We start from the raw sequence: 26,565 nt of genomic DNA, 5'->3' as shown, positions 1-26,565 counted from the left end.
TGCGCTCGGGAATATGGAAGCAATAAGGCAGAAGTACAGTGCCTGCAGAAAGATGTCAGTCAAAGTAAAGGAACAAAACTAAACACCTCTGATGTGAGATCTGACCCCACCAACAGGATTCGACCCATAGGACCCACGTGGGTAGACCCACGGTTATTTAATGCAATCAGAAGTGAACTTGGAGGGGTCTGCTGACCACTCTGCCCCTGAGATATGGTCTCATGTTTGCTATTAGGTTTGAGAATGAAAACAAGCTTGTGAGTCAGTGGACATATGTCTCAAGTTTTAGAATACCATTCTGATTTCATTTTCTGCAACCCCAGGACCGAATGCATGATCCTGTAATCCCAATATTTCATCATCCAAACTACATTCTGCTGGCTTCCATCTGCCCCTGGAGGAAATGTGACAGAATTCTCTGCTCAGACCATGAGTCCCAGTTTTGAATTCAGGAAACAGTATCATGAGCCCTGTGGAGCCAGCTTGGGCAATGGGAGAAAGATTCCAATCAAGATCATTCCATTTTGTTGCAAAGCTTTATTTTTTTTTTAAATGCAAAACAAAATTGTCTTAACAGGAACATGAATGGGTGATGGGAAATAAAGATACAGCAGAAAAAAACTGAGTAATGAGATTTGGGGTGGGGGTGAGGTTCAGATTAGACAGAGTTTCCATGAACGAGATTGACTGTCTGGTGAAGTCTCGGATAGAAGCTTGCCATGCTCTCTGGTGGTGTTTTAGCCATTGTGCTTCTGGGAAGTGCCTCAGAGAAACAAGCCACCAGGCTCGTGCTCAGCTCTCCAGAACCACACTTACCAGTGGAGACAGAGCTCAAGCTCTGATTTCCCACGAAACTGGGCCAGCAAACAGCACTTTGGGGGGTTGCTCTGTCACGTGGTGATAGGATCTGCAATGTAGAACAGACTTGGCGGCAAACCTCAGTTTTAAGTGGGGTATTTACTGTGGTTTCAGAGAGATTTAAGAAATTCCCAGCATGGGGCACTCATGACCCTCCTGTAGTCTGCGGGGCGCAGGCTGGGGGAGTGCAAAACAATTTCTCTGTTCAAATTATATAAATATCAAACCCTGCCTCCTTCCTAGTCACTTTCTTCTGATCAATTACCTTGACCAAACATACTATTGAATTGATCTGTCTTGTTTATTGTGTGGGTCTTCCAACCTACCCCTGAAGGGTCTATTTCCTGACTAGCTGTAAAGGAAGATCCTTGCCCAAGTAGGTGCTATGTGCATATCTGTTGAATGAAGGCATGTATAAACTTTTAAAAATGTGTGTGTATATACATGTGGGTATGTGGGCATGTAGAGGCCAGAGGTCATCATTGGTTATTTTCCTCTATGGCTCTCCATCATACTCTTTGAGTCTCTACAGAAACTGTCTCTCACTGATTGGCTAGACTAGGACACCCCCAGGAACACCCTGCCTCTGCCTTCCAGTGCTGGGATTCTAAGCATTCACTGCTACGCCTGGATTTTTACATGGGTACTGGGCTCCAAACTCATGCTCCCACAGCAAGCACTTTGCCACGCTGAGCCATTTCCTAAGCCCCAGGAGCAAGGGCAGGAGGAAGGTCAGTCTGAGGCCCATCAGTAGATCTCCTGATCCTTTCTCACTCCTTCCTCCCAGATGTTCCTGATCCGTTCTACAACACCTTTTCTGTCTTTCTGCAGAACATTGGCTGTGACGACTTCCTGGGCTCCGACAAAGTTGTGGACAAGTGTGGGGTGTGTGGAGGTGATAACACAGACTGCCAGGTGGTGTCGGGAGTGTTCAAGCACGCCCTCACCAGCTTGGGCTACCACCGAGTTGTAGAGATCCCCCAAGGAGCCACGAAAATTAACATTACAGAAATGCACAAGAGCAACAACTATTTGGGTGAGTTCATTCATCTTTTTCACACACACGGAAGAGACATGTCACTGCTGTTGATGAGTTCTTTCCAGGATGGTAAGGTGAACACTGTGGTGGCCAGACATCCCGGGACATACAGAAAGTGCCATTGGGGTCTTCCTGACCTGCCCTTTGGAATAGTGTGTGTGTGTGTGTGTGTGTGTGTGTGTGTGTGTGTGTGTGTGTGTGTGGCAGGGGAGGTCCTTCCATGAACTAAGGGTTAATGACTATACATTTACACTGGGCTTTACTCAAGAAAGACGCGGGCATGAAATGGGCAACAGACTCTTGAGCTGGGAGGGTTTTTTGTCCAGAAGGGAGATCTGCTAGCCTTCGTTCTCTGGGGGTCTAGGGGACAGAGCCTGCTGGTGATTCCTCCCAGACTTTCACTCCCTGGAGGTCCAAAGCAAAGACAATCCTTGCCTTCTCTCTGTTTCATCTGCCTGGGGCAGCAGGCCCCTGCGGGTCTTCTGACTGCTGCAGAACCTCAGCAGTCATCTCAGCCAACATCATCTGTATTGGACCCATTTTCCTGCAAGCGAGAGCCTTGCTGGTGTATTCTTCGGGACATACCTCCGCTGTGCAGTAGTCACGGAACGATTGTTTACCAGTTTCTAGTTCAGATAAGCATGTGCACATCAGTTAAGCAGATATTACAGGGGCAACTGTTTGTTTTTTGAGACAGGGTCTTGATCTGTATCCTAGGCTGGCTTGGAAATCATAATATAATCCAGGCTGGCCTTCCTCCTACATGCTGGGATTATAGTCATAAGCCACCAAGCCTGGCCTAGGGTGTCATTTCTTTGAGACATTTAATGAGTAGCAATAGACATTTTGTTTTTAATTATTTATTGAGCAGGAGCCTGTCTGGAACAAATCATGTGCCAGGCAATATACTTATGGCTTTTTCTGTATAAAATCCTAGAACATTCTAAAGAGCCTAGAGCCTATAAGCTATTCCCAGCCTCAGTTTACTGAGGCTTGCCATAGTCATATAGGAAAGAAGAAGCAGAGCTGGGATTCAACCAAGGGAGGGGAGCTCTAGGAATAGAAATTTAACATGAGTTTCCTCTACTATACCACTGGTCATGTGGCAGTCAGTGTCCACCAGTTTTTTGAAATACCATTCATGTTGTTGTTGTTGTTGTTGTTGGTGGTGGTGGTGGTGGTGGTGGTGGTGGTGGTGGTGTGTATGTACATGATTACACATACCTGTGAAGGCCAGAGGCCAACCCCAGGAATCATTCCTCAGGAGCCAGTCCCCTTGCTTTTGAGCTCCCTAGCCTGGAGCTTGCTGAGTAAGCCAGACTGATGGGCTAGTAAGCCTTGAGAATCTGCCTGCTTCCGTGTCCTCAGCACTGGGGTTACGTGCATGAGCCATTGCACCCGTTTTTTGTGGGGGTTCTAAGAATCGAACTCAGGTCCTAGTGTTTGCACAGTTTACTGGCTGAGCCATCTCTCCGGCAATCACTTCCCACCTGCCCCTTCCCTTCCTCCTCAAATGCAGCCCAAACCACCTTCGCTGGGTTTGATTGTCTGGGGGAAGACAAGGATGGCAGATGGGTCTCTGAGACAGTCCCAATTACAGCAGGAAACTGTTACATCTTCTCTGGCAAATCCAGGAGCCACCAAAGTGGCAGAAAGCTAAGCTCCCCTGTGAGCAGTTTGTGTGATTTTAAATCTTAAATAATGATCTCTGTGTTTCCGCCTTTCTCTGGTGCCTTTACAAGATCACATCTCCACAAACATCCTGCCTCCTGCAGTGGAAAATGTTCCTCGGGGTTATTTGAAGTGTGATTGTGTTTAAACACACTGGTAAACAATGCCAGTTTTTATTAGCTTTATGTTGTTTTTAGTAAATTCCCTCGCTATCACCGGTCCCATTTTGTAATCAGTTTCAGGCTCCTTAAAGGTACAATGGATATTCTGTGTGAACATCCACAGGGAATCTGAATGGAAACAGCCCAGAGCCTTACACTTTCCATCCAGAGTATGGGATTTTGTTGTAAGACTCAACAGGAGCACAGATGTATTAAGGAAGGTGATTGACAAGTGTCTTCTGCCTTCCTTTTGTCTCAGAGAGTTCGCCAGGGGATAAACTTAATGGGATATAGTGGGGAGGTGACTGGGTTGATAAAGCATTTATTGCATTCCCATAGGTCCTGGAGTTCAGATCCCCAAGACCCATGCCAAGTAGGCATGTTGTCCTAGCTCTATAATCCAACTAAGCCCCAGCACTCATTCAGGAGGCAGAGGCGTGAGTCCTGGAGCAAGCTAACTAGACTCACCACTCAATGAGCTCCAACATCTGAGTTCAAGAGGAGACTCTACCTCAGCAAATAAAAGTGTAAGCTGATGGAGAGGGCTGCCCAGTGTCAAACTCTATTGCCGATGTGCACACGGCCCTATATGTGAACACGCATACAGATGTATATACGCACAAAAATGTGGGGATAGAAATCTCCACCTCCCATAAGAGGGATGAAGAGAAAGCAGGGGGAGGATCGAAGTACCCAGAGTCAATGGGAGAGTGACTCGGGAAGCCAGTGTTGACTCCCTATGCCCAGACACCAGTGGGTTCATGAGAAAGGCACCATCTGTAACAGCGTTACATGATGACGGATCACCAAGGAGAGGGGAACAGGAGCAGGCTCTGAGGAAGGCGACTCCAGGAGTGAGGAACAGAAGCTTCCAGCCATAGCATTTATGTCACCTGGAATGTTCTAGATTTTCCATCCATTCTTAAAACTCAGGGTACAATTCCCATACCATAAAGCTCACCCCTTTTAACAGTACAGTGGTTGGGGTGGTCTTTTTCTTATCTTCTTTACTTGACTCACCTCAACTGTTCAACCCCTTCTCTGTGTTCAACACTGTTTGCCTGAGATTGCTTCACACAGAACCATTAGCACACAGGCACAGCAGCGATTTCTAAACTCCGAGGCCAGTTATGGCCATTCATTAACCGTTGTCGGACCTTGAAATGCTTAGAGCCATGCATCCCCTGCTGCACCTGTCTCAAGAAGCCTGGGGGTGGGGCAATGAGATGGCTCCGCAGATAAAATCCTTGCCTGATGACCTGCATTGGACCCCATGACCCATATAATGGAAGGAGAGAATCAGTTCCCTCGAGTTGCCCTCTGACCCCACACATGCACTGTGGCGTATGTTTTGCCTGTGTGTTTATCTGCACACCACTGGCACACCTGGAGATGTCTGGTGCCCAAGGAGGCCAGAAGAGGACATTGTATCCTAAACAGGTATGAACCACCGTGTGGTCACTGTGACTCAAACCCAGGTCCTGAAAAGCAGTCAGTGCTCTTAACCACTGAGTCATCTTTCCAGCCCATAATTAATTTTTTAATTCCTTTAAAAAAAAAAAAGATGTTATAGCTACTAAAGGTACAATTTTAAAATTAGAGTATGAAAATTGAACAACAAAATTTTTGAGACAAGATCTCATTATAGAATCCAGAGTGACCTCAGACTTGAAATCCTTCTGCTTTGGCCCCCAAGTGCTGGGGTTAAAAGCATGTAACACCATTTCCAACTCTGGAAATTAAAATTTTTTAAACAAAAACTAAATAGAAGAGGGAGGCGTGTGTACCAACCATCAGTAACACTGGTGCGTTAAACCTAACTCTGAGTTTAGCCAACATGCCTGGCCTGCTGGCCCCTGGCCTGCTGCCTGCTGGCCCTTGCTTTTCCATAGCCCATGGGAGGGCTGGCTCCACGCAGCTGGGGGAGCAGACCACCTCCACCTCACCATGCTCCTGTTTTCTTCAGCAAGCTGCACTAAAGAAACTAGGACATTTAATGGTGCACACATATGAGAAACGACGCGTGTTCATCTCATTTCAGGTTGTGAAACTGAAGGCACTCCAAGAGTGAGCTCTGTTTTTATTAAAATCATACAGTCAAAATTATGTATGACCTTCAAAGCTTAGCCTGTTTAGTCAGAGCTAGAGCTTAAGACTTTAGAACTGCTATCTGTTGTTAAGTTATGACTTCTCCTTATTCTCAGACTTGCTATTTGGAGGAAAAACATTGACTCTAATGTTATTAAAATGACTGGCAGTTTGTCTTACTTACTTCTCCCTTAATAAGATGCTGTAAAATTATTTTAGCTGAAATATCGAAGTTTGGCGCAGTTGAATCAGTTCAGTTTACTAATGTCGTTATGCAGCAGTTCAGATATCAGACATGAAAGCGCAGCAGGCAGAGAGTGGCTGTTCAGGACATGTTCTACCTGTCAGCGACTTACACCGTTGATGGGCTGTGGACTTGGAAGGAGTTCTTGGAGATCTGTAAGATTTTAAAAACAAATTGGCAATATAGTTCCCTTGAATCATGTTCTCATGAAAGTTTAAAATAATATAACTGGGGCTGGAGAGATGGCTCAGCAGTTAAAAGAGCTGGTTGCTCTTGCAGAGGACCTAGGTCCAGTTCCCAGCACCCATATGGTGGCTCACAGCCATTCATAACTCCAATTCCAGGGGATCCAGCGCCCTCTTCTGGCCACTGTGGGTGCAAGGTATATGCTCAATACACTTTCATACATGTAGGCAAACTCTCAAACACATAAAATAAAAATGAATAAATCTTTAAAATAGTAATGGTCAGCACCTAACATCTCAAGAACCATCATGGAGCATCTGAAGACTTTATTAGGTGAGCAACTTTGTATATGGGAAGACTTAGAATGTTTGAAAGAATGTGACATCTTGGGCTGGAGAGATGGTTCAGCAATTAAGAGCACATACTGCTCTTATAAAAAACCTGAGTTCAGTTTCCAGGTCCCACTGCTCACAACTGCCTGTAACTCCAGCTCTAAGGGAACCTGTACCTGAACTCACATGTATATATTCTCACACATATACATAATTAAAAATAGTTTGAAAATCAATCTTTAAAAAATGTGATGTGTTATGCTTACATGACAATTAATCCCAAGGATTTTTTTTCATGAGCATTAGAAAAATGTCGAGTCATACAGGGAATAGAAAGCAAAAAGGGTGGAATTGCCTCTTTGTACCAATCCTACATTGGATCTACTGCATTCAAGTGTACAAACATTAAGAATGTACTTAACTTCCAGTTCTAGTACTGTATACTTTTATTTGCATTTTCTTACTGCTGATTTTTTTTAATTATTTTCATATTCTTATAAATTTTCCAATTTAAAAATTGTTGGATTTTAATTTTGCCAGTTTTAAAATTGAGATTCTCTTGCTGTTTTTAAAAATTCAGTTACGAGTAATAACCATTTTCTGTTTGTCTCTGTTGAAAATTTTAGTCTTTATCTTGCATTTCAGCTTTGTGTGTTTTATTTAGTACTTTGTAGTGTAGTTGGATGTTTCTCAGGTCCCGCCAAGCCCTTGCAGTCCCATGTCCCGCTTATAGAATAATCACTCAGAAGCTTATATTTGTTCTAAATGCTTGGCCATTAGCTCAGACTTATTACTGACTAGCTCTTACACTTAAATTAACTCATAATTATTATCTATGTTTAGCCACATGGCTTGGTACCTTTTCTCAGTTCTTCCTTGTCATCTTGCTTCCTCTGTGTCTGGCTGGTGACTCCTGACTCAGCCCTTCCTCTTCCCAGAATTCTACTCGTCTGCCTGCCCTTCCTATACTTCCTGTCTGGCTACTGGCCAATCAGCATTTTAGTTATCAACCTATCAAGAGCAACACATATTCACAGCATACAGAAAGACATTCCCCAGCATTGTAGTGCACATTTTTTCTTGATTGCTTTCTGGAAAGCTGGTAGGTGTTTGTATTATGTATGAAGGCCTCCCCACTGCCAGCATTATAAAAGTAGCCCTTGATAAACTACTACTTCTCCAGCTCTATTTTTATAGTTAAACATTTAATGTCTCTGGAACTGGTCTTTGTGTGTGTTGTGAGGAAGGATTCGAATTTCTTTTACCAGATAGTTTGCCCAAAACCATTTATCAAATTTCCCCCCACTAATTTGAAATATCATCTATATATACATACTATATGCAAATATATAGAGATACACTTGTGGACTCTCAGTGCACATCCATTGATGTACGAGTCTCTCTATGTTAGTACCACAGTCTTTGCATTACTATAGTTGTATTTTTATTTATTGACATTTTAATAATATTTTCATTCTTTGAAAATCCCATACATTCACATAATGTAGATTGATCATGTCTGCCCACTACCACTTCACTCCAATTTCCCTCAGTGCCCTTGCCCCATCTCCATCCTCGTTTCATGTCCTCTTTTATTTGGTTTTTGTTATTATTAATAACCCCTGAGCCCAGTTAATGCCGTACATGAGTCTGTGGCTGCCCACTGGAGCGTGAACAACCTCAGCATCCACATCCACAAAGGAGAACCACCATGCCTCTTTCAGCATCCGGCAACTCCAGCTGGCTCCTTGGAGTCCTTCCCCATCCATGCTGAAATTTTGACTGGCTTGATAGTGTGTGGGTGACCACAGCTGCTGTGAGCTGACATGTGCCACAGCCTGGGCGTCTCCAGAAGTCAGCCGTTCATAGCTCTCTTCTCCATCCACAGTCTCTTATGTCCTTTCTGTCCACCATTTCCATAAAGTTCCTGGAGTTTGGGGTGGCGGAAAGTTGATACAGAGCCAATGCTGAATGCTCCGAGTTATTTATTCTCAGCATTTTGACCAGTTATGAGACTCTGCATTAACCACTACCCACTGCAAAGAAGAAGCTCAGCTTCACAAAGCTGAGAACAGTACAAATCCTTAGGTATAAACACAAATATTTAGAGTGTGACCACTTAGCAAAACAATAGTAGGTTTCTTCCTAAGGCTTATGATCTCCCCAGTCATGGGCTTTGACCAGACTTACACTACCAGACATGAAATCCTTCCTGTGGAACAGGACTCATAGCCAATCAGAAAGTGGTTGGTTACCCCCAAAGCCTTCATGCCACTATTCCACCAGTGGGCACATCTTGCTAACAGCTCCATGTTGGGTCCATGCAGGTCCATGCTGGATCCAGCACTGGGTAGGATCACGGGTATCTTTTCTCTTCTGGCAGCCTGTATACCACCTTCTGGAACTATATAAACTATCTTTCACGGGATGAGTTTCCTAGTCAGTTCAGGGTTGATGCCTCTGTGTCCTGTATCCAAAGTCAATGATGTCTTCAGTGATGGGTCTTATCTAGGTATGGTGGACAACCAAGAACAAGACAATGCTCTGTATTGGTTTGTGTGTCCCGACAACAAGGTAGGGAGATTGCCTGTGTCTGGCAGTAGGATTTTCTAATACCCAGTGTCTTCTTAGAAGAACATCATTCACCCATGCGGGGTACTTCAGTTCAAACTCTCTTTTAAATAAATACATTTTTAATTAGCTTACGAACTAGTTAATTTCCACATAAGGCTTTTCCCTGCAGCCTAGGTTTTCACTAACCCACTCCCTGCCCTCTCCTCTCCCCAGTCCCATCATCCCTACTTAAACCTTTACTCTCAATTATTTCCCTCTCTCCATTGGTGATTGCTGTTACTCTGTAATGGGTTTCACTCTTGTAGAAACCCCTCATAGATCACCTCTCTTCCCCCCCCCCTTAATTCTTCCACTGATCAAATTGGTTTTTGCCTTCAATATTCTTGTGTGTTTTTATGCATCTGTTCCTCTAAATGTACTTTGACAAGCCATCTTGTCAAAATCCATCAAACCCATTGGGATCTTAGCTAGGATTGCAGTAAATGTGTAGGTTAATTTGAGGTAGGAGAGGGGCGTTTTCAGTGTTGAGTCTTTTGATTCAGGATCATGGTACATATCCTGGATCAGGAGCTTTAATGGGGCTTCTTTATGTCAGCGCTGTCAGCTCTATTAGGTATGTCTTTGAGTATTTCATAGCTTCTGTTGATCCGATATGTGACATCTTTCTTTTCACTATGTCATTGATTAAACATATTGTCACGTGTGCAGTCTGTTTCATACATTTGCTTTGTAGCCATACACTTTGATAGATCCTTTTTTGGGATTTTGTTTTGCTTTTATGTGTATGGATATTTTGCCTGCATGTATGTATGTATGCCATGTGGGTGCTGGGAATCGAACCCAAGTGGGAGAAAATAGCTGACTCCACAGAAGTTGTCCTCTGCCCTCCACACATGCCCCTTGGCACACACACGTACATGCATCATGTACACAGACACACAATAATGATAAACTTAAGTAAGGTGTGTGGGACTGTAAAACAGCTAGAAAACAGGGGAACCCAAGACATGAGTTTGAGTGGCGGCTCTTTAAAAAAGAAAATAGTAATGGGGGCTGGAGAGACAGCTCAGTGGTTAAGAGCACCATTTGCTCTTCCAGAGGAACCAGGCTCAGTTCCCAGCACTCACGTGGTGGCTCACAACCATCTGTAACTCCAGTTCTAGGAATCCAGCACCCTCTTCTGGCCTCTACTGACACTGTGAACATGTGATGCACAAAGGTACATACAGGTAAACACCCATACACATAACATTTATTTTAAAAACTATATACCTAAGGTGCCATCATGATTATTTCCCAGTGATTCATTCTGAATTCTTAGCTTCCAACCCCAGCCCCCTCTTTTAGCTCACAAGCAGGGTTTCACTGAGCTGGTTGGCAGGGGCCTCTGGTGGCTAGCTCTCAGTCCTTTAAACCCTAGCAACACAGCTCTCAACTTAAAAATCTTTTCAGAGCCTGCCCTTCTGACACTTGGAGTCCTTCCTCCATGGCAGAAGAATAAAAGAAGAAAAGTAAAAACAGAGAAAGTTAGATTTTTCTTTGGGTTTTCACAGGACTTTGATCATTTCTCCGCATTGGCACTTGGCAGTATTTTACTGCTGTTTATCTGTGAGGCCATTCGCTCCTTGATGACAAACAGCCCAGCCTTAGACATTCCTTCTCTCAAGTCCACATAATGGACTAGGAGCTGGGGTGAGATGTGGAGCTTCAGAAATTAAGGCGGTGCCAGCTCCCCAGGGGTAGGGGAAGGGCATGCAGGCTGTATGTGGGACACTTGGGGGTCTGTGTCCAGACTTCCTTAGTCCACCATCTTGGACCTCACTTGTGATATGGAGGTCCTGTTATACATTGGACTGTTGGAATCCTACATCAGCCTCCTCCTCCATTTAATCCTCACAGTATTCATTTCTGGTGGTGGTCTATTTCCTTTCTGTTGCTGTGATAAAAACACTCTGACCAAAAGCAGTTTATGGGAAGAAAGGGATTATTTGTGTTTTCAGATTACAGTTTACTGTTGAGGAAAGTCAAGTAGGAACCCAAGCAATAACTTGAAGCAGAAACCATGAAGGAGCACTGCTTGCTGGCTTGCTCACAGGCAAGCCACAGGCCCGTGCTTGGCTAGCTTTCTTATACAGACAAGGGCCACCTGTCCAGGGAATGGTGCCACCTACAGTGGGCTGCATCCTCCCATATCAGTTATCAATCAAGACAGTCCTCCACAGACATGCCCACAGGCTAATCTGATCTGGGCATTCCTCTTACTGGGACCTGGGACTGGCCACTTAAGTAGGCTGATTGGCCAATATGTCCTAGGGGGTCCTCCTGTCTCCTCCTCCCCAGTGCTGAGAATTACAAACACACACCACGGTGCCCAGCTTTTCACAGGACTGCCGGGGATCAAACATCAATGTTCACACTTACACAGGAACCACTTTGCTGACAACTCTCTATCCCAGCCCCAGAAACTGTGCCCTGGATGGCTGCTGTGACATACACCAGCCCCTCTCCTCTTAGTCATCAGAGCCAGATGCTGAAATGGACTTGGTGGCCCTCCTAGTCACCTGTGACAGTTCAGGACAACCCCAGGAGACAGTCAAACCACAAGCATCTGACTCTTGGCTGGATGTTCCTCATCCATCTGGCAGATGAGCAAAGTGATTGTGCAACTTTCTGGCTTTGTTTTCCTTAGTATGGACTCAGTTCTTACCTCCTCTTCAACACAAACCTGTATGATTGCCGTACTCAACGAAATCTTTGCAAAACAAATATCCCATGCCAAAGAGACCGTGCCCTCCCGCTGTGGTTTGGAAAGCTGCGGTCATTTGTTTTAGTGCTCCTGGACCTAATTTTGCATTACATGCTTCCACCTGGAGTCTGACAGTGCTCTTCCCTTTGATTGAGGAGAGTCCCTACATCTGTTTGCAGCGGCTCGCTTTATTCTTCCACAGTCCCTCTTTATTCTTCCACAGTCCCTCTGCCCCTGACAAGCTTTCAATATGCTGAAACAAAATGAAATCACCTTGGCTCTGTCCATGGGCTCATTTTCTTTTCACATTTTCTGCTGTGGAGTTAGTACCTCTACCCTGGGAATGTTTGATATTTGTCTTATAGGGAGAAGTTAAACTATGGTTTGTTTTTGCTTTTAATTGCATTATTAATATAATTTAATTGTCTATCTATCTCAGAAATATGCAAAATGTCGATACCTGCTTTTCGATACCAGTTGGGGATGTTCTCCTTGAATTTAGAAAACAGCCCCTGAGTCCGTTAGAACATAGGATTTCTATTTGGTTGGTTGGTTTTGGTTTTTGAGATGGGGGCTCACTATTTAGCCTTGGCTTGCCTGGAATTCATTGTGTAGACCAGGCTGGTCTTGAACTCACAGAGATCCACCTGCCTCTGCCTCCCAAGTGTTGGGATTAAAGGCGTATGCCATTATACAACCAGCCCAGTCTTATGGGAGTAATTGACACCTTCATCCTGGTAAGAACATTCTTTCCCCTCCCTGTGCCTCCAGACAACATCTTTCAAGGCTGTCAGTCACACGCTAGGATCCTCCTACCTGGATATAAAATAGATCAGGACCCTGTCTGTGAGTCAGTACAGGGTAGATAACATTAATTCTAAAATCCATTCATAACCCACTTACAAGTATGCTTCAGCCTTCCCTCTTTGAGTCAAATTCTGCCCTTCTGTGCTGTGTTAGAACATTGAGAGCCTGCTTACGGATGTCTATGCGAAGCCCCCGGAAGAGGGTCTGATAGAAGAGTAAGCAGTGTCCAGTAGACATGGTTGAATTCAGGAACGAGAAACAACACCTGAGGAAAACAACTTGGAAGTTGTTTTACCTCCAGCTGCAAGCAGCTGGATACCTGTCCAAGATCGCTGCCCCCAGTTGGTCCTCCCTTGCTCTGAGAGTCAGAGCTTGGAAACAGGAGCTCTGCCCCGGATCCCACCCCACCCCCACTCCAGTCCTGCCTTTCCACCAGCGGTCAAGGCAGTTTGCCCTTCTTCCTTAAGCAGAGCGCTCACGACCTCTGCTCTCCTAGATCTTTAGATCTCTGTAATGGGCTCAGATGATTATTTTCTTTGTTTTTAAGAAGATTTTATTCTGAGTTTTACTTGTGTGTATGCAGAGGGAAGGTATGTGCAGAGGCCAGAAGAGGGCATCAGATCCCCTAGAGCTAGAGTGACAGGTGGTTGTCAGCCACCCAACCTGGGTGCTGGGAACCAAACCTGGGTCCTCTGCCAGAACAGTGTGTGTTCTTAACCCCTGAGCATTCCTCCGGTCTACACTTTTCTAACTGTAGTCTTCCTGGGTTGGCTCTTGCCCCATTATTTTAGCATCTGCAGCTCTCATAATAACTTTATCTAGCCCTACCCCATCAGCTTCCTTTAGGACCTGAGGCAGTGCTGTATTTGTTAGGCTTGGGAAACACAATGTGCCACCTTGTCCAGACTTTATATTCCCTTTATTGTCTAACATTCAGAAACGCTTTCCTTTAAGTAAAACACTGCTCTTTATCTGATTTGGTACCTGGGTAAAACAACATTAATCCAAAAAAAAAAAAATTAAGCATTTGCCAAGTACAGCGTATTACAGAGAAGAAGACAATACAAGGTCCCTGCCCTGCAATACATTTACAGTCTGCCTGGGACTCCTTTAATGATGTAGAAGTCCTTTCTTCATCCCTTGTCCTCAAGCAAGGCAAACCGAGGAGACACCCTAACTAGGCTTTTAGACAGTGTTGGCATCCATGCTTGTGTTTTGTTTTGTTTTTGGAGTTTCGCCATAGAGTAAATATCTGAATCTTTTCAGGCCAGTGGGTCTCTGCTGCAGCTACTCCCCTGAGAAGTGAGGACGCAGCTATGGGCAGTGAGAGGATAGTTTTCAGCTATACCACCCTGAACTGCTCTGAGTTTTGGAAGTTAAGCAGGACTGAACCTGGTTAGTACTTGGATGGGAGACAAGATGAGAATGGGTGGGCACAGCTGTGCTCTGGAAAAACTCCACCTATGAAAAAAGCACCGCTCATTTTGTTACACGATGTAGTTTGCCAGCCCATCTTAGAGGATGCGTGGGCTTAGGGAAAGAGCATGTCTGCCTGAAGCCGCAGCTTGGACTGCAGCACAGAGGAGGAGGCATGCGAATAGCCGTTCTATAAACATGGTTCTTATGCCAAATGGGCATAACAACCACCTCTGAGACTGCAGCTGTAGGGAACAGCCCGGCTTCAGACTACAGAAGACCTTCATCCCAATTACATCCTGTGGGTCCAGTCTTGGCCCAGTGTCGAGCCACTGGAGACGGTGACCAGAGCGGGGTGTAGCAGGATCATGCCCGACCTCTGAAGGCAATGTTAGCCTTGACAGAAGAAAAGGCAGCAAGCAGTTACTCTTGTAGAAAAACCAGGTCCATAGCAAGAGTGAGGAAGAAGAAGTGTCTAGCAAACAGAGACACTGATGATGTAGGCATGGGCTTAGCCAGTCCAAGTAACAAACTTACCCTTCAATAAGTACTGTTTGTGGGTTTAAAATTTTAATCAGTGCCTGCAGTATCTACTAAGGAAGAAAACAACACTGTAACACAAAGTAACTACTGCAGGGTAGTGACAAGCTGGGCTGCACTTGACATCTTGAGAAGCAAAAGAAGGAGGAGAGGTAGATCGGGTATTTCGGGATCTGGGTGGATAAGACACCGAGAGAGGTCTGAGTTGCGTTGGGGAGAGGCTGAGTCCCTTCCATGTCTCTGAAGCAGCACATTGGAGCCTAGCCCCATTGCTCTTTACTTGGTGGCGTGCTCTGGGCTGCCAAAGTTCATGGCCATTGAGACCTTTACTCTGGGATCCTAGCAGCGGGTTCTCAGCAGGCAGCATGGCCCTACCCTATCCTGCACCCATGCTTTAAGTTGAATTCCTGTATTTTTAACCAGCCTGAGAGGAATCACACACGCTGGCTGTTGCTAGAACTGACCCAAGAATTCCAGACCAATGTTAACCCTGAAGATACCTTCTAATTAGTAGGATGGAGATTTGATCATCAGAAAAGGGAGGATCCGGTCAGCTGACTTATATGGGCTCCAGGGGTCAGAACTCCGGTCTTCATGCTTACGTAGCAAGGTCCGCTCTCTCAGGCAGTGATGGTTGGTGTTTGTGTGCATCACATCTGTGTCGTCAGGTTGCGTCCGCCTCGACCAGCAAGGAAGACGCAACACCAGGCTCTTCTCCAAGCAGTTTATTCAGGAACCTTGAATAATCTTCTGACCCCGGGGAAAGCCATCTTCTCATTCTCATTCTCATTCTCATTCTCATTCTCATGCCCATGCCCATGCCCATGCCCATGCCCATGCCCATGCCCATGCCCATGCTCATTCTCTCTCTCTCTCTCTCTCTCTCTCTCTCTCTCTCTCTCTCTCTCTCTCTCTCTCTCTCTCTCTTTCTCTCCTTCTCCCTCTCTCCCTCCTCTCTTGGGAAAGTCAGCCCACGCCCTTTATAGCTACTGGGCAGTCAACCCCATAGTGCCACGTGGACAATGCCGATAGAGTCAGACATACGCAAGCAAGCCAGATTAGGTCCAGGTGCGCAGAAGCAAGCCAGCTCCTAGCCTTAGCCAAATAAGGAGCACCTGCCATCAGGAAGCCGGATGCCGGCGCCATCTTTGCGGCGCGACCGTGCACGGCTCTCTACAGGTCCCCCTTTATTGTTTTAAGCAGCAGGCAACAGCAGAGGTCTAATCTCTGCCAAAATACAACTTGGACATTGTACTGATGTTAGTCCAGGTGTCATCCACCCAGAGAACACTTGACCCATCCGATACCCTTTTTTTGCAGAGGTGGGAATTAGGGTATCAACCCACATGCAATTAGACTTGCTCTTCTTGGGTTTTGCAATACAGCTAGACCCAAGTGTGGGTGTGTATGCATGTGTAGGGGCCAAGGTCTACAGCAGGTGTTTTCTTTATTCTCTCTATACCTGATCCCGTGTGAGATAGCATCTCTCACTGAACCTGGAGCTCACCAATTCATCTACACTAGCTGGCCAGCAGGCCACCGAAACCCTCCTGTCTTTGCCTTGCAGAGCTGAGATCACAGGCGCCTCTCCCTATTGTGCATGCTCAGGACTGAACTCGGGGCCTCGGGTTTACACAGCAAGCGCCTGACTGGCTGGGCTGTCTCTTCAGCTCTTCTAGAACATTCTTAAAAATTCCTTTAGGAGAGTTAGAGAGATGGCTCAGTGGTTAAGAGCATTGGCTGCTCTTCCAGAGGACCTGGGTTCAATTCCCAGCCCCACATGGCAGCTCACAGCTGTCTGTGAGTCCAGTCCAGGAGACCTGATACCTTTTCTGTCTTCCATGGGCATTGCTCATGTGGTACACTTGGATGCACACAGGCAGCACTCATACCCATAAAATAAAAATACATATTTTAAAAACAAGATTACTTTTAAAGCTTCTTCTGTAGCTCTTAGTTTCTCGTGTTTTCTTGATCACCTCCTGTCTGTTTAGTAACTCGGTTTTGAGACAGTCTTACTGTGTAAGTTTGGGAGGTTGTGGAGACTTTAGGAGATGCAGCCTTGCCGGAGGATGTGGGCTTTCAGGGTTTATAGCCCCACCCTACTTCCTGTTCTCTCTCTCTCTCTCTCTCTCTCTCTCTCTCTCTCTCTCTCTCTCTTTTCTCTTTCACTCTCACTCTCTCATGCCTTCTCCATAATGGACTCTGTCTCTCTGGAACCATAAGCCAAAATATGATATACACACATATCATACATGTCACACACATACACATCATACACGTCACATACATATACATCATATACATCACATATATACACATATAATACACATCATATATATACTTATCATACACATCACCCATCATACACTTAACACACACATCATACCCATCACACATATCACATACATACACAGCACACATCATACACATCACACATACATCACACACATACATTATATACATCACACACATATACATACATATACACATGATACACATATATACACATCATACACATAACACACATATATATCACACGCCTGCATCACATACATTACACACATACACACACATCATATACATAATATACAAACACACACTAACAAATTTTTGCAGACCAGGTCTTAGGTACTACTGTGTGTTTTTCTCTTGAGATTTTGGCCTTGGCTGGATAGAGTAGTACACCCTGTAATCCCATCTCTGCATTCATGAAAGAATGAGAAAGGGGAAAATAATACCTTAATGTTGTAATAAAAACGAATATGAGCTCATGGACCCATGAAGAGGTCCAGGGGGCTGTACTCTTTGAAACACCATTCCCAATCAGTGGAAATGTGTCTATTTTATGACTTTATTTTCAAATAAGGTCTGGTCTAATGAAGAATTGAAAGAGGACTGGAGAGACTGCTCAGTGGTTAGAGCACCTGTTCTCGCAGAGGACCTGGGTTTGGCTCTCAGCATCCACACTGCAGCTCACAACCATCCATAACTCCAGTTCCCGGGGATCCAACACCCTCTTCTGGACTCCACAGGCACAGTACAGCCATAATCCACTCACATACATTCAGGAAAAACACTCAAATACATTAAAAGAAAATATGAACTGCCATTTAAAAGGGTACGCTTGGGAGGATGGCTCAGTGAATAGTGCTCGCCACACAAGCATGAGGCCCCTCAGTGCAGAGCTCCAGCCCCCACAAGGCAAACTTAAAAAAAAATAAAACTGTTCTGGGGAGGCAGAGAGAGGAGGACCCCAGAAGCTTGCTAGACAGTGGGCTGTGGCTTCAACAAGAGACGCGGCTCGAAAATAGAGTAAGACACCTGGCATCAACTTCTGGCCTACATGCACACATGTGCACGCACACACACACACATGCATGCACACACAGGCACACACAATAGATAAATAAATATATATTGTGGACCTGGCTGAGCTCACAAATTAAGCTTAAAAACTAGCATCTCGCCGGGCGGTGGTGGCGCACGCCTTTAATCCCAGCACTCGGGAGGCAGAGGCAGGCGGATCTCTGTGAGTTCGAGGCCAGCCTGGGCTACAGAGTGAGTTCCAGGAAAGGCGCAAAGCTACACAGAGAAACCCTGTCTTGGAAAAAAAAAAAACTAGCATCTCAGAAATTCATCTGTAATGCCCAAACATCTGCAAAGCACAGTGACAAGTGTACCTGCGTGCACTGTCTAGCTATTCTTTCATCCACTCTATTATTCTTTCCTTCCGCAGACATTTACCGAGTCCAATGTGAGCCTTGTCGGTTTTAGGCTACAGTTAAGACTTCTTTGTTCACACATGTTCGTACGTAGTCTTCATTATAACCGCGTCTACATTCCCTTTTATTTAAGCAGCTCCTCCGAGCACACATTTGATTTCCCCTACAGTTCCCAACTGGATGTTCTGTTTACAGTAAAGATTTAGCACATGATTCTGATTTAGTGGCTGGTAGAGACCTTTATAATTCAGTCTTCTGTCTGAAACCATATCCAGAATGCTTCCCTTAACTCCCTGCTGGTTCTCACGGGTTACAAAGGCCTTTTCCCTTTCTGCCTTTAAGTGCTTGTGTAGAATTAGTCACCACAGGGACCCAGACTTCACCCTAAGGACGAGTGCGTTTGCCTGCTTGAATGAAGTCATCCTGAGGTAATGTTCTGAATGGCATCCTAATTTTTAAAGAGACTCCGCATTACATTTGATTCATAAAACTGAAAAGTAAAATGTTAACGTGTAAAACTGTCATTCCAGGCAATAAAACCTTTTCCCCAAGCCCTTATAGTCAGTCCCAGCCCAGATGACAAGCTTATTAGCAGAAATAATGAAGCAGGGAGAAAAGGGAAATTAAAACCTTCATAATTAAAAATAACACACTTCTGTTAAATTACCTGTTCAATTTTTTTTTCTCTTTGTGAGCTGCCTATAATTTTTTAAAGGCTACTTTGGAGAGTGAAATGTTAACATCTTGGAGTGATTACCCCTGCCAGCTTTTCTTTGCTCTTCTTATTTTATTTCATATAGTGTCATTCATGCTGACATTTCATTCCCAATTCCGACAGTTGCTACAGAATCGTCTGCTGGTCCCCACCTTCCTGTCCCTCGCCATCTTTTGTCCATCTTCACCTGGCAGGCAAGTGTTGGGCTCACACCGTATAGCAGCCCACCGAACTCTTCCATTTCCTTCCCCTTGAGTGAGTGTCAGACAGACAAATTTTCTCTAGATTTCAGATCTGCTGGCCGTCCTGGTACGGAGCTACTAGCAAGCTCCTGAAGCAGCTGGGTAACTCTGAGCCTCCAGAGGTACCATCATTGGAGAGACAGAGGCCTGGTGACAGGGTTTGAACTCAGGGTTGCCACTTAGAGCCTGTGGCTCTTAGGCATCACTCTTTGAAAACTACAAAGCTCCTCCCTTGGCATATGCAGTGGGGTTATGGACCGGTCTAGGGTCTGTGAGACAGCGCCATGTCTGTATGCAGCTGATTCTTTGTACAGTTGCTTTTTCTAATGATGATGTTTGTGTGCCTCTGCTCACCTTCTTAGGGAAGAGTCTGGTTCTAGGGAGTGGAGGATTAGCAGTCTCTTTCCACCCTAACATGAGACAGACTAGATCTGAGGATTCCTAGAGACATGATTGCTAGAAGGCACAGGTGAACTCCTGGTGGCTAGACACAATGAATGCCTGAAGCTTTGGCATACTCCATTCACAGGTCAGTCAAAATAAAACAGAAGTCAAGATTCCCAGAGGTTAAGCCTCTAATCATGCATCAGCAGCGTAGTAGGGTGGGGTGGGGCGAATTTCCAGCTGGGATGTCTACTGAGATTAACAAGTAGTCACATGCGTTCTTGATGCCAATGGCCAGCGCCTCCCCGGGACTGCCCTCCCAGGGGATTCCTTTAAGCATAACAAAATACCAGGGCATTAATGTGTACAAATGAATGTTCCAGATATCCAGGCACAAACTGATAAAGGAACCACACTGGACGTGCACATAGAAACAATCATGAGGCTAATTTCCAAGTGCCCATTATTCTCAGTTGAATTGCTACTTTGTATCCGTAAACTGCAGAAATGACACAGTCCAAGCCATTCTTCATAATACTTCATCCCACTCTACACTTCTGTTGTTGGATGCCAAGGTGATTTAACTAGAGGAAAGCTGTATTTCATGGCAGGGCACAGTTTCTTGTAGATCTTTTTCAACCTCTAGGTTTTAATATTCTGCTCTGCAGGACATAGAGGTCAAGACTTGGCCATGATGAACTCAGTTCAGCCACCAAAATCTAATGCTCCAGCTGGTCAACCTTCCACCTCCTCTCTGTGCCGGAGGTGACAGGAGGTAACTGGGAGATGTCTGAGTCTAAGATTAGCTCTGATATCTGAAGACATTGTCAGGGAAGCAGCAGGAGCAAGGAGAGAGGCTAACACTGATGTGCTATGGATGCTGCTAGCTATATTGCTGTCTGTATTCCTGGCAGTAGGAAACCCTGCTGTGTGCCCCATTCTCAGGTTCCAGTAAAAGCAGTTGGATATTCAGTGCCTAAAATTACCTTCTACACAGTTAAACTCTGCTTATAAGTCATCTTCCTGGAGTTTTCATCCCATAAAATGTGCCATTGCGAAAAGAATAATCACTTAAAGGGAGTCGGAGCCATTTCTAAACCAACAGTGCTCATGAGGTCATGGTTTCTTCTAAAAAGAGAAGTGAACATCTCAGATTTCCTGCCATGGTTCTGTGTGTTTAGAAGTAAATTTGTTTGGAGACTAGGTAAACTCTGGTACTAACTCACTATTGATTTCAAGATGTGAGAAGGAGAGAGGGAAACCTGGGGTATGTAAGAAAAAAATCAGAAACACTCCACAGTGGATAGCACTGCTGGGTGCTACCCATTGGGGAAACTCCCTCGCAGGAAACACATCTGGGGAGTACAAGGAGGGCCACTTCTCAGGAGACACTTCCTTAGGTCCACTGACAGCAAAGACCTGAGGAAGAGGGCTGGAGGTGGCCAATGCTTATTGTGCCATCATGAGGACCAGGGTTCAGATCCCAGCACCCACATAACAAGCCAGGCATCCCTCAAATGCCTGTGACTCCAGTGCTGATGAATATGGTGCCCTCTTCTGGCCTCCATGTATGCACAGGTGCTCACACCCACATACACACATGAACACACACATTTTTTTAAAAAGATAAGTCTTTTTTTTTTTAATTCTGAGCAGCTGGAGAGATGGCTCAGTGGCTAAGAGTACTGGCTGTTCCGTTAAGGACTAGGGTTTTTGTCCCAGCACCCTCAAGGTGGATCACAACTAACTTTTGCTCCAGTCCCAGGAGAACTGATGCCCTCTTCTGACCTCTCAGGGCACTGCACACACACATAATGGTGCGCATACATACATGCAGGGAAAACATGCACATGAAATTAAAATACATTTTAAAGAAATCCTGAACTAGAGGAAGAGACAATGGGAGCTTCCAGTGTCTAAGCCGGTCTCCGAGTAGACGTGAGCATGAAGATCCCCCTTTCAGATGAGGCTCAACCCTGGGGTGGGGACCACATGAGAGGGACTCGTGGTGAGACGCTCCATTGGGAAAAGCCACCAACAGCTGAATGCATGTCCCTGTGACTTTGTCCTTATAATGTCATGGTCAATCTCCTCATTCTGGATATTTAGATTTTTACACTTTGAGCACTTTTGTTTGGGATCTATGTTAGCCTAAAATGTAGATTTGGATCTGTTTAACTTTTCATCAATTGTCTCCAAGACCTGCTGTCTGCGCCGACTTTTAATAAAGATCTGGCATAAGATTTTCCTTATGACTTTGGGTCATTATATTTTCTCTTAGCAATGATTCATTAAGCTTTCCAAGAATTAAACATTTTGCTTCAATTTGTTCGTTGAGTTTCCTGGCAACTTCTTTTTCCCCTTCTCTGTATAGTTTAATTGAATTTTTTATTGAAATCATCATGGATTCACATGCAGTTATAAGAAATAATACTGTAAGTGATTATTTCAGTTTCTAGTGGAGTGAAAAACCTATACTCCCAAATAAAAGAACCATTAAAAGGAAAATGGCTGGTGATGATTATATCCCAAGTGCAAATATCGAGCACACTGTTGTAGCTGTATACAACTATGTCAGGAGCCTGAAAGAGTTCTGTGGCCATCCACAGCCTCATCCTAGCACTGGACACCACTGCTATAGACACCACGGGACCACAGCCAAGCACATGGACTGTGTGCTAGAAACCACTTTCTTGCATTTTTTTTTAATAATTTGTTTGCCCTTACAGTTTATTCCCACCCATCTTAAATTAGGCCTTTTACACTTCTCCCAACCTGCAGGTTTTCCTAACACCATTTTTGTTCCCCTTTAACACTTGTGTTGGAGAACTTGGAGTGTGTGATGGCAGCGCTTCCCATGGTAGTCCATCTTGCTGGCTGCACAGTGCTCTCCTGTGTGTTTTCTGAAATCTATGCTCTGTGAATGGACAAGGAGATCAGAGGTTCTTTCAGAGTCAGGCTTGATCCCTTGGGTGAGACACAACTCCTGGAGTTGGCCGAGCTCAGTGAAGATCTTGGCAAACTCTAGCTCCTCCTTACTCAACCTCAGAGTCCACCCTCAGTTCCAAGAGAGAGGCCTTCCTGACCACAAATTGCCCCTTGTCCCAAAAGAAGGCAAACAGCCACAGCATGAGGACCAGGCATCCTCTGCCCTGACTACCACACAGGGGGAAGGAAGGATCTAGATTGGCCCAGCTACTGCCATCCCTACCGCTGCCCTGGGGCAGGGCAGGGTGTATAGGAGAAAGGAGAGGTGGTACCAGACAGCAGAATCAGGTAAGAAGGTGCCCTGTCTTCCCCATGCTCAGCGTCACAAGCTCCTGCATCTGTCCAGGCAGATGTTACTTTCCTCTCCTTGCACAAGGGAGCATGATCAGGAGCCAGAGGCAAGCAAGTTCACCTTCAGCCTGGAAATGTCAATTAAATCGTGTAGCAGATCAGAGCACTTGGCTAGGGAGGCCTCACAAGTCCACATGACTTTGAAGGCAGACTCTGAAATGCACAGCCCTGGGAGAGAGAAGACTGGGGAAGGAAGGGGGGCTTCCCATCATGACTGGGGTGCAGTGGGGATACAAGAGGACAAATCACGGTGACACTGTTAAGGTCACATGATACAGGTCATTAAATGGGACTGGGAAACATGCTGGAAGATGTACTGGAGAAAATACCCTAAAAAAATGACAATAGAGAGCTGAAAAAAAAAAACCAAGTCAGGAAGTGACAGATGAGACGGGAGCTGTCCCATAAACACAAGGTGACAGAGTGGAAGGGGGGGCAACAGCGTGGACACTGAGAGGCATGCATGGAATCTAAAACCAGCAATGAGTGGGTAGAAGGAAGAACACAGTAGTGCTGGTAAACATGGTATTCACCTCAGGACAGTGAGGGATGCCTGCTCAAGGAAGTGGTTGTGTGAACACATGCTCCTGGGCATGACCATTTCCCCCACCAAGCCTCTGCCAGGGTCCCAGGGACCACAGATGCAGGAGGGCTGTGGAGGGATAGCTGAGGAATCCTGCTATAAATGTGAACACATTTGGGATCCAGATGGAAGGTGAGAGGGAAAAGGTATGTTTAGAAATACCATAAAGGAATGTCATCAAGTTCCTTAGAATCCAGAATACGTCGTGTAAAATGAGAAGAGGAAGAGAGAGACATCTGGTAACTCTGGCTTGGGATTTTTACTAAATTATATTGTTTACAAAGGCTGCACTAAGTAGGTGCTTATGGGGAAATATTATTGGTTATATATAGCACATCATATCTTTACAGTTACAGAATATAAATCCATTTTGTAGCCCAAGATGCAGGATCTCATATTTGAAGTTTTTAAAAACTAGAAGTCTAGTATTTTCTTAGATGTGTTTGTAAATGAAATAGACATGTGATTGTTAAATTTTTAACATTTTCAAAATCTCTGTGTGTGTGTGTGTGTGTGTGTGTGTGTGTGTGTGTGTACATCACAGTGTCTATATGCAGGAGTACAGCTTGAGGAAATCAGTGCTCTACCTTCACCATATGAGTCTTAGAGATCAGACTCAGGTCACTGCATTGACAACAGGAACCTTTACCACTGGTCCATCTTGTCAGTCCATGAGTGTTCACTTTTATTGTTTTTTTTTTAATTTAATGATAGTGAGATTTAAATAGAATGTTGCACATGAAGAAACACAGAAACCCCAAGAAGGGTTTCCAGGGTCTACAGCCTGGCTGTTTCCTCCACATACTACAGAATTCCCTCAGGATTCCTATAGGACTATGGGGTGCCATGGCATGCTCTGAAAACCATTTGGTACTTGCTACTTCCTGATGCCTATTTTGGTACATATTGGAGCCACGGAGATAACTGTCACTTCCTGCCCTCAGAGTCAGAGTATAGAAGGGAGACAGAGGTTGGGTGTGGTGGCACATGCCTAGCACTTGAGAGGCAGAGGCAGGAGGATCTCCATGAGTTCAAGTCCAACCTGGACTACATAGTGAGTTCTGGGATAGTTGGGGCTGCATAATAGAGCAGGCGGGGTGTGGGGAGGGCGTGGGGGGGGCGGGGGAGAAAGTTGAACCAATGTCTGGACTGCAGTGGATAGCAAAGTGAAATAAGAGAAACCAATAAATTCTACCTGAAGGGCATGAAGGGCATGAAACGTCTGGGGTTGACAAAAGGGCTCTAAGAGTTGGCCTCTGAACTGGATTGTGAAGGGCCAACCAAGTTCCAAGGTACGATAGAGAAAAGGTCAGGAAAACCGTCCATGCAAACCCTGCCCCGTGTAAATGGGTGTGGACTGTTCTGTCAGCCTCAGAGTCATTGTCGAACTTCTGGACCGAGGGTAACATGAAGGTGATAAAGCCGAGTGAAGGGGATTAACAAACCCAGGCACAGGTTTTCAAATCACCTGGGTTAGCCCTAGGTGTATAGGTTTGGATCTGAAATGTCCCAAGCACGCTTTTGCTTTGAACACTAGGTTCCCAGCTTGTGGTTCTAGCCTAGGGAACCTTTAGAAGGTAAGGCTTGACTCGTGGAAGTAGGCCACTCGAGGCGGACTTTGGGAAATAGTACCTGTCCCTGGCTGTCTTCTCTGCTTCCTGGCTGAGCCATGTGAGCAGACACCACAAGCTCCCGCCCCAGTGGACCAAGCTGCCCCCACCCCCATGGGCTGAGATTTCACTGAAACCATGACCCAAACTCAACCTTTCTTCCCTTGAGTCGTTTCTGCCAGGTACTGTGGTCACAGCTGCAGAAGTAACTAAACCAGCAGAGTGTGTCTTGGTCAGCTTTCCAGGAGTCAAGATGAGCTTGGAACTCTAAACACTTGCAAAGCTTCCTCAAGCCCAGGCTTCAGAAATGTTTTCTTTGGGAGCAGAAAAAGTAGCTATTTAGGAATATTTCATAGCTAAGAATGTGAATGTCTCATGTTATGTCCTCTGATGTGTTCTCTCCAGACTCCAAAGTAAGGTTTCTGAAAATATTTTATTTGAGTGTTTAATAATGTTATTGGCCTCTAGTGTTGATTTTCTTCTCTCTTCTTAAAAATGACATCCTCAAGCGTCCATATGCAAAACCTAATGAAATTGGATCTTTATCTTATACCATGCAAAGTAATAACTCAAAGTGGATTAAAACCTGAACTGTGAGGCATGAAACCCCAGAACTCCTAGAAGCCAACAGAGGAGGAAAGCTGTGGACATTAGGGTCACTGGAGCTCGCTTGGCAACAAGCTCTTGTATGTGACCAAAAGGACGGACAGGTGATGTAAGCGAAGAGATACGGTGGGGTTACATCAAACTACAGAGTGTCTGCAGAGCAACAGAACCTTCCAAAACGGAATAGTCAACCTACGAAATAGAGAAAATATTTACAGCTCCGAAAACTAATACAAGCTAAGTATCCAAATGTGTAAGGAATTCATACAACACAATGGCATAAAAAATCCAATTAAAAAAATTACCAAAGGACCTGAACAGATATGTCTCCTAATGAGAAAGATACGTTCAAAGTTACTCAGTAGCACCAATCCTTGGGGAAGTGTAAATCAAAAGTACAATGAGCTATTTCCTCACACCTGTTGAATGGTCATTATCAAAAAATTTAAAAATAAGTGTGAATAGTATCTGGAGAAGAGGTCTCTGGGTACCCTATACAAGAATGTAAATTGTTGGAGCCATTGTGAAACACAATATGGGAGTTATTTAAGAAGTAAGAACAGAAGTACTAGATGATCCAGAAGTTCTACCTCTATACATATATATTAAATTCTAGAGAAATTTAGATCAAGACATCCAAGAGATATCTATATTCTTATATTTGCTGTGACATTATTTGTAACAGCCAAGATGTAGAAG

General features: G+C 44.9%; 1 protein-coding gene across 1 annotated transcript in view; it reads left to right on the top strand.

Moving 5' to 3' along the window:
• Thsd4 (thrombospondin type 1 domain containing 4) overlaps positions 1 to 26,565 on the top strand; it is a 485,807-nt gene that overhangs the window by 397,074 nt on the left and 62,168 nt on the right. Inside the window, exon 5 of the mRNA XM_059269043.1 lies at positions 1,690 to 1,894. Within this exon, the coding sequence (XP_059125026.1) occupies positions 1,690 to 1,894 (205 nt within the window). The remainder of the gene's footprint in view (positions 1 to 1,689; positions 1,895 to 26,565) is intronic.

This window comes from Peromyscus eremicus, chromosome 7 (genome assembly GCF_949786415.1).
Source record: "Peromyscus eremicus chromosome 7, PerEre_H2_v1, whole genome shotgun sequence".
NCBI classification, from domain to species: Eukaryota; Metazoa; Chordata; class Mammalia; order Rodentia; family Cricetidae; genus Peromyscus; species Peromyscus eremicus.
Note: the sequence above shows the minus strand (reverse complement) of the source record. Positions and strands in the feature narration are given on the sequence as shown.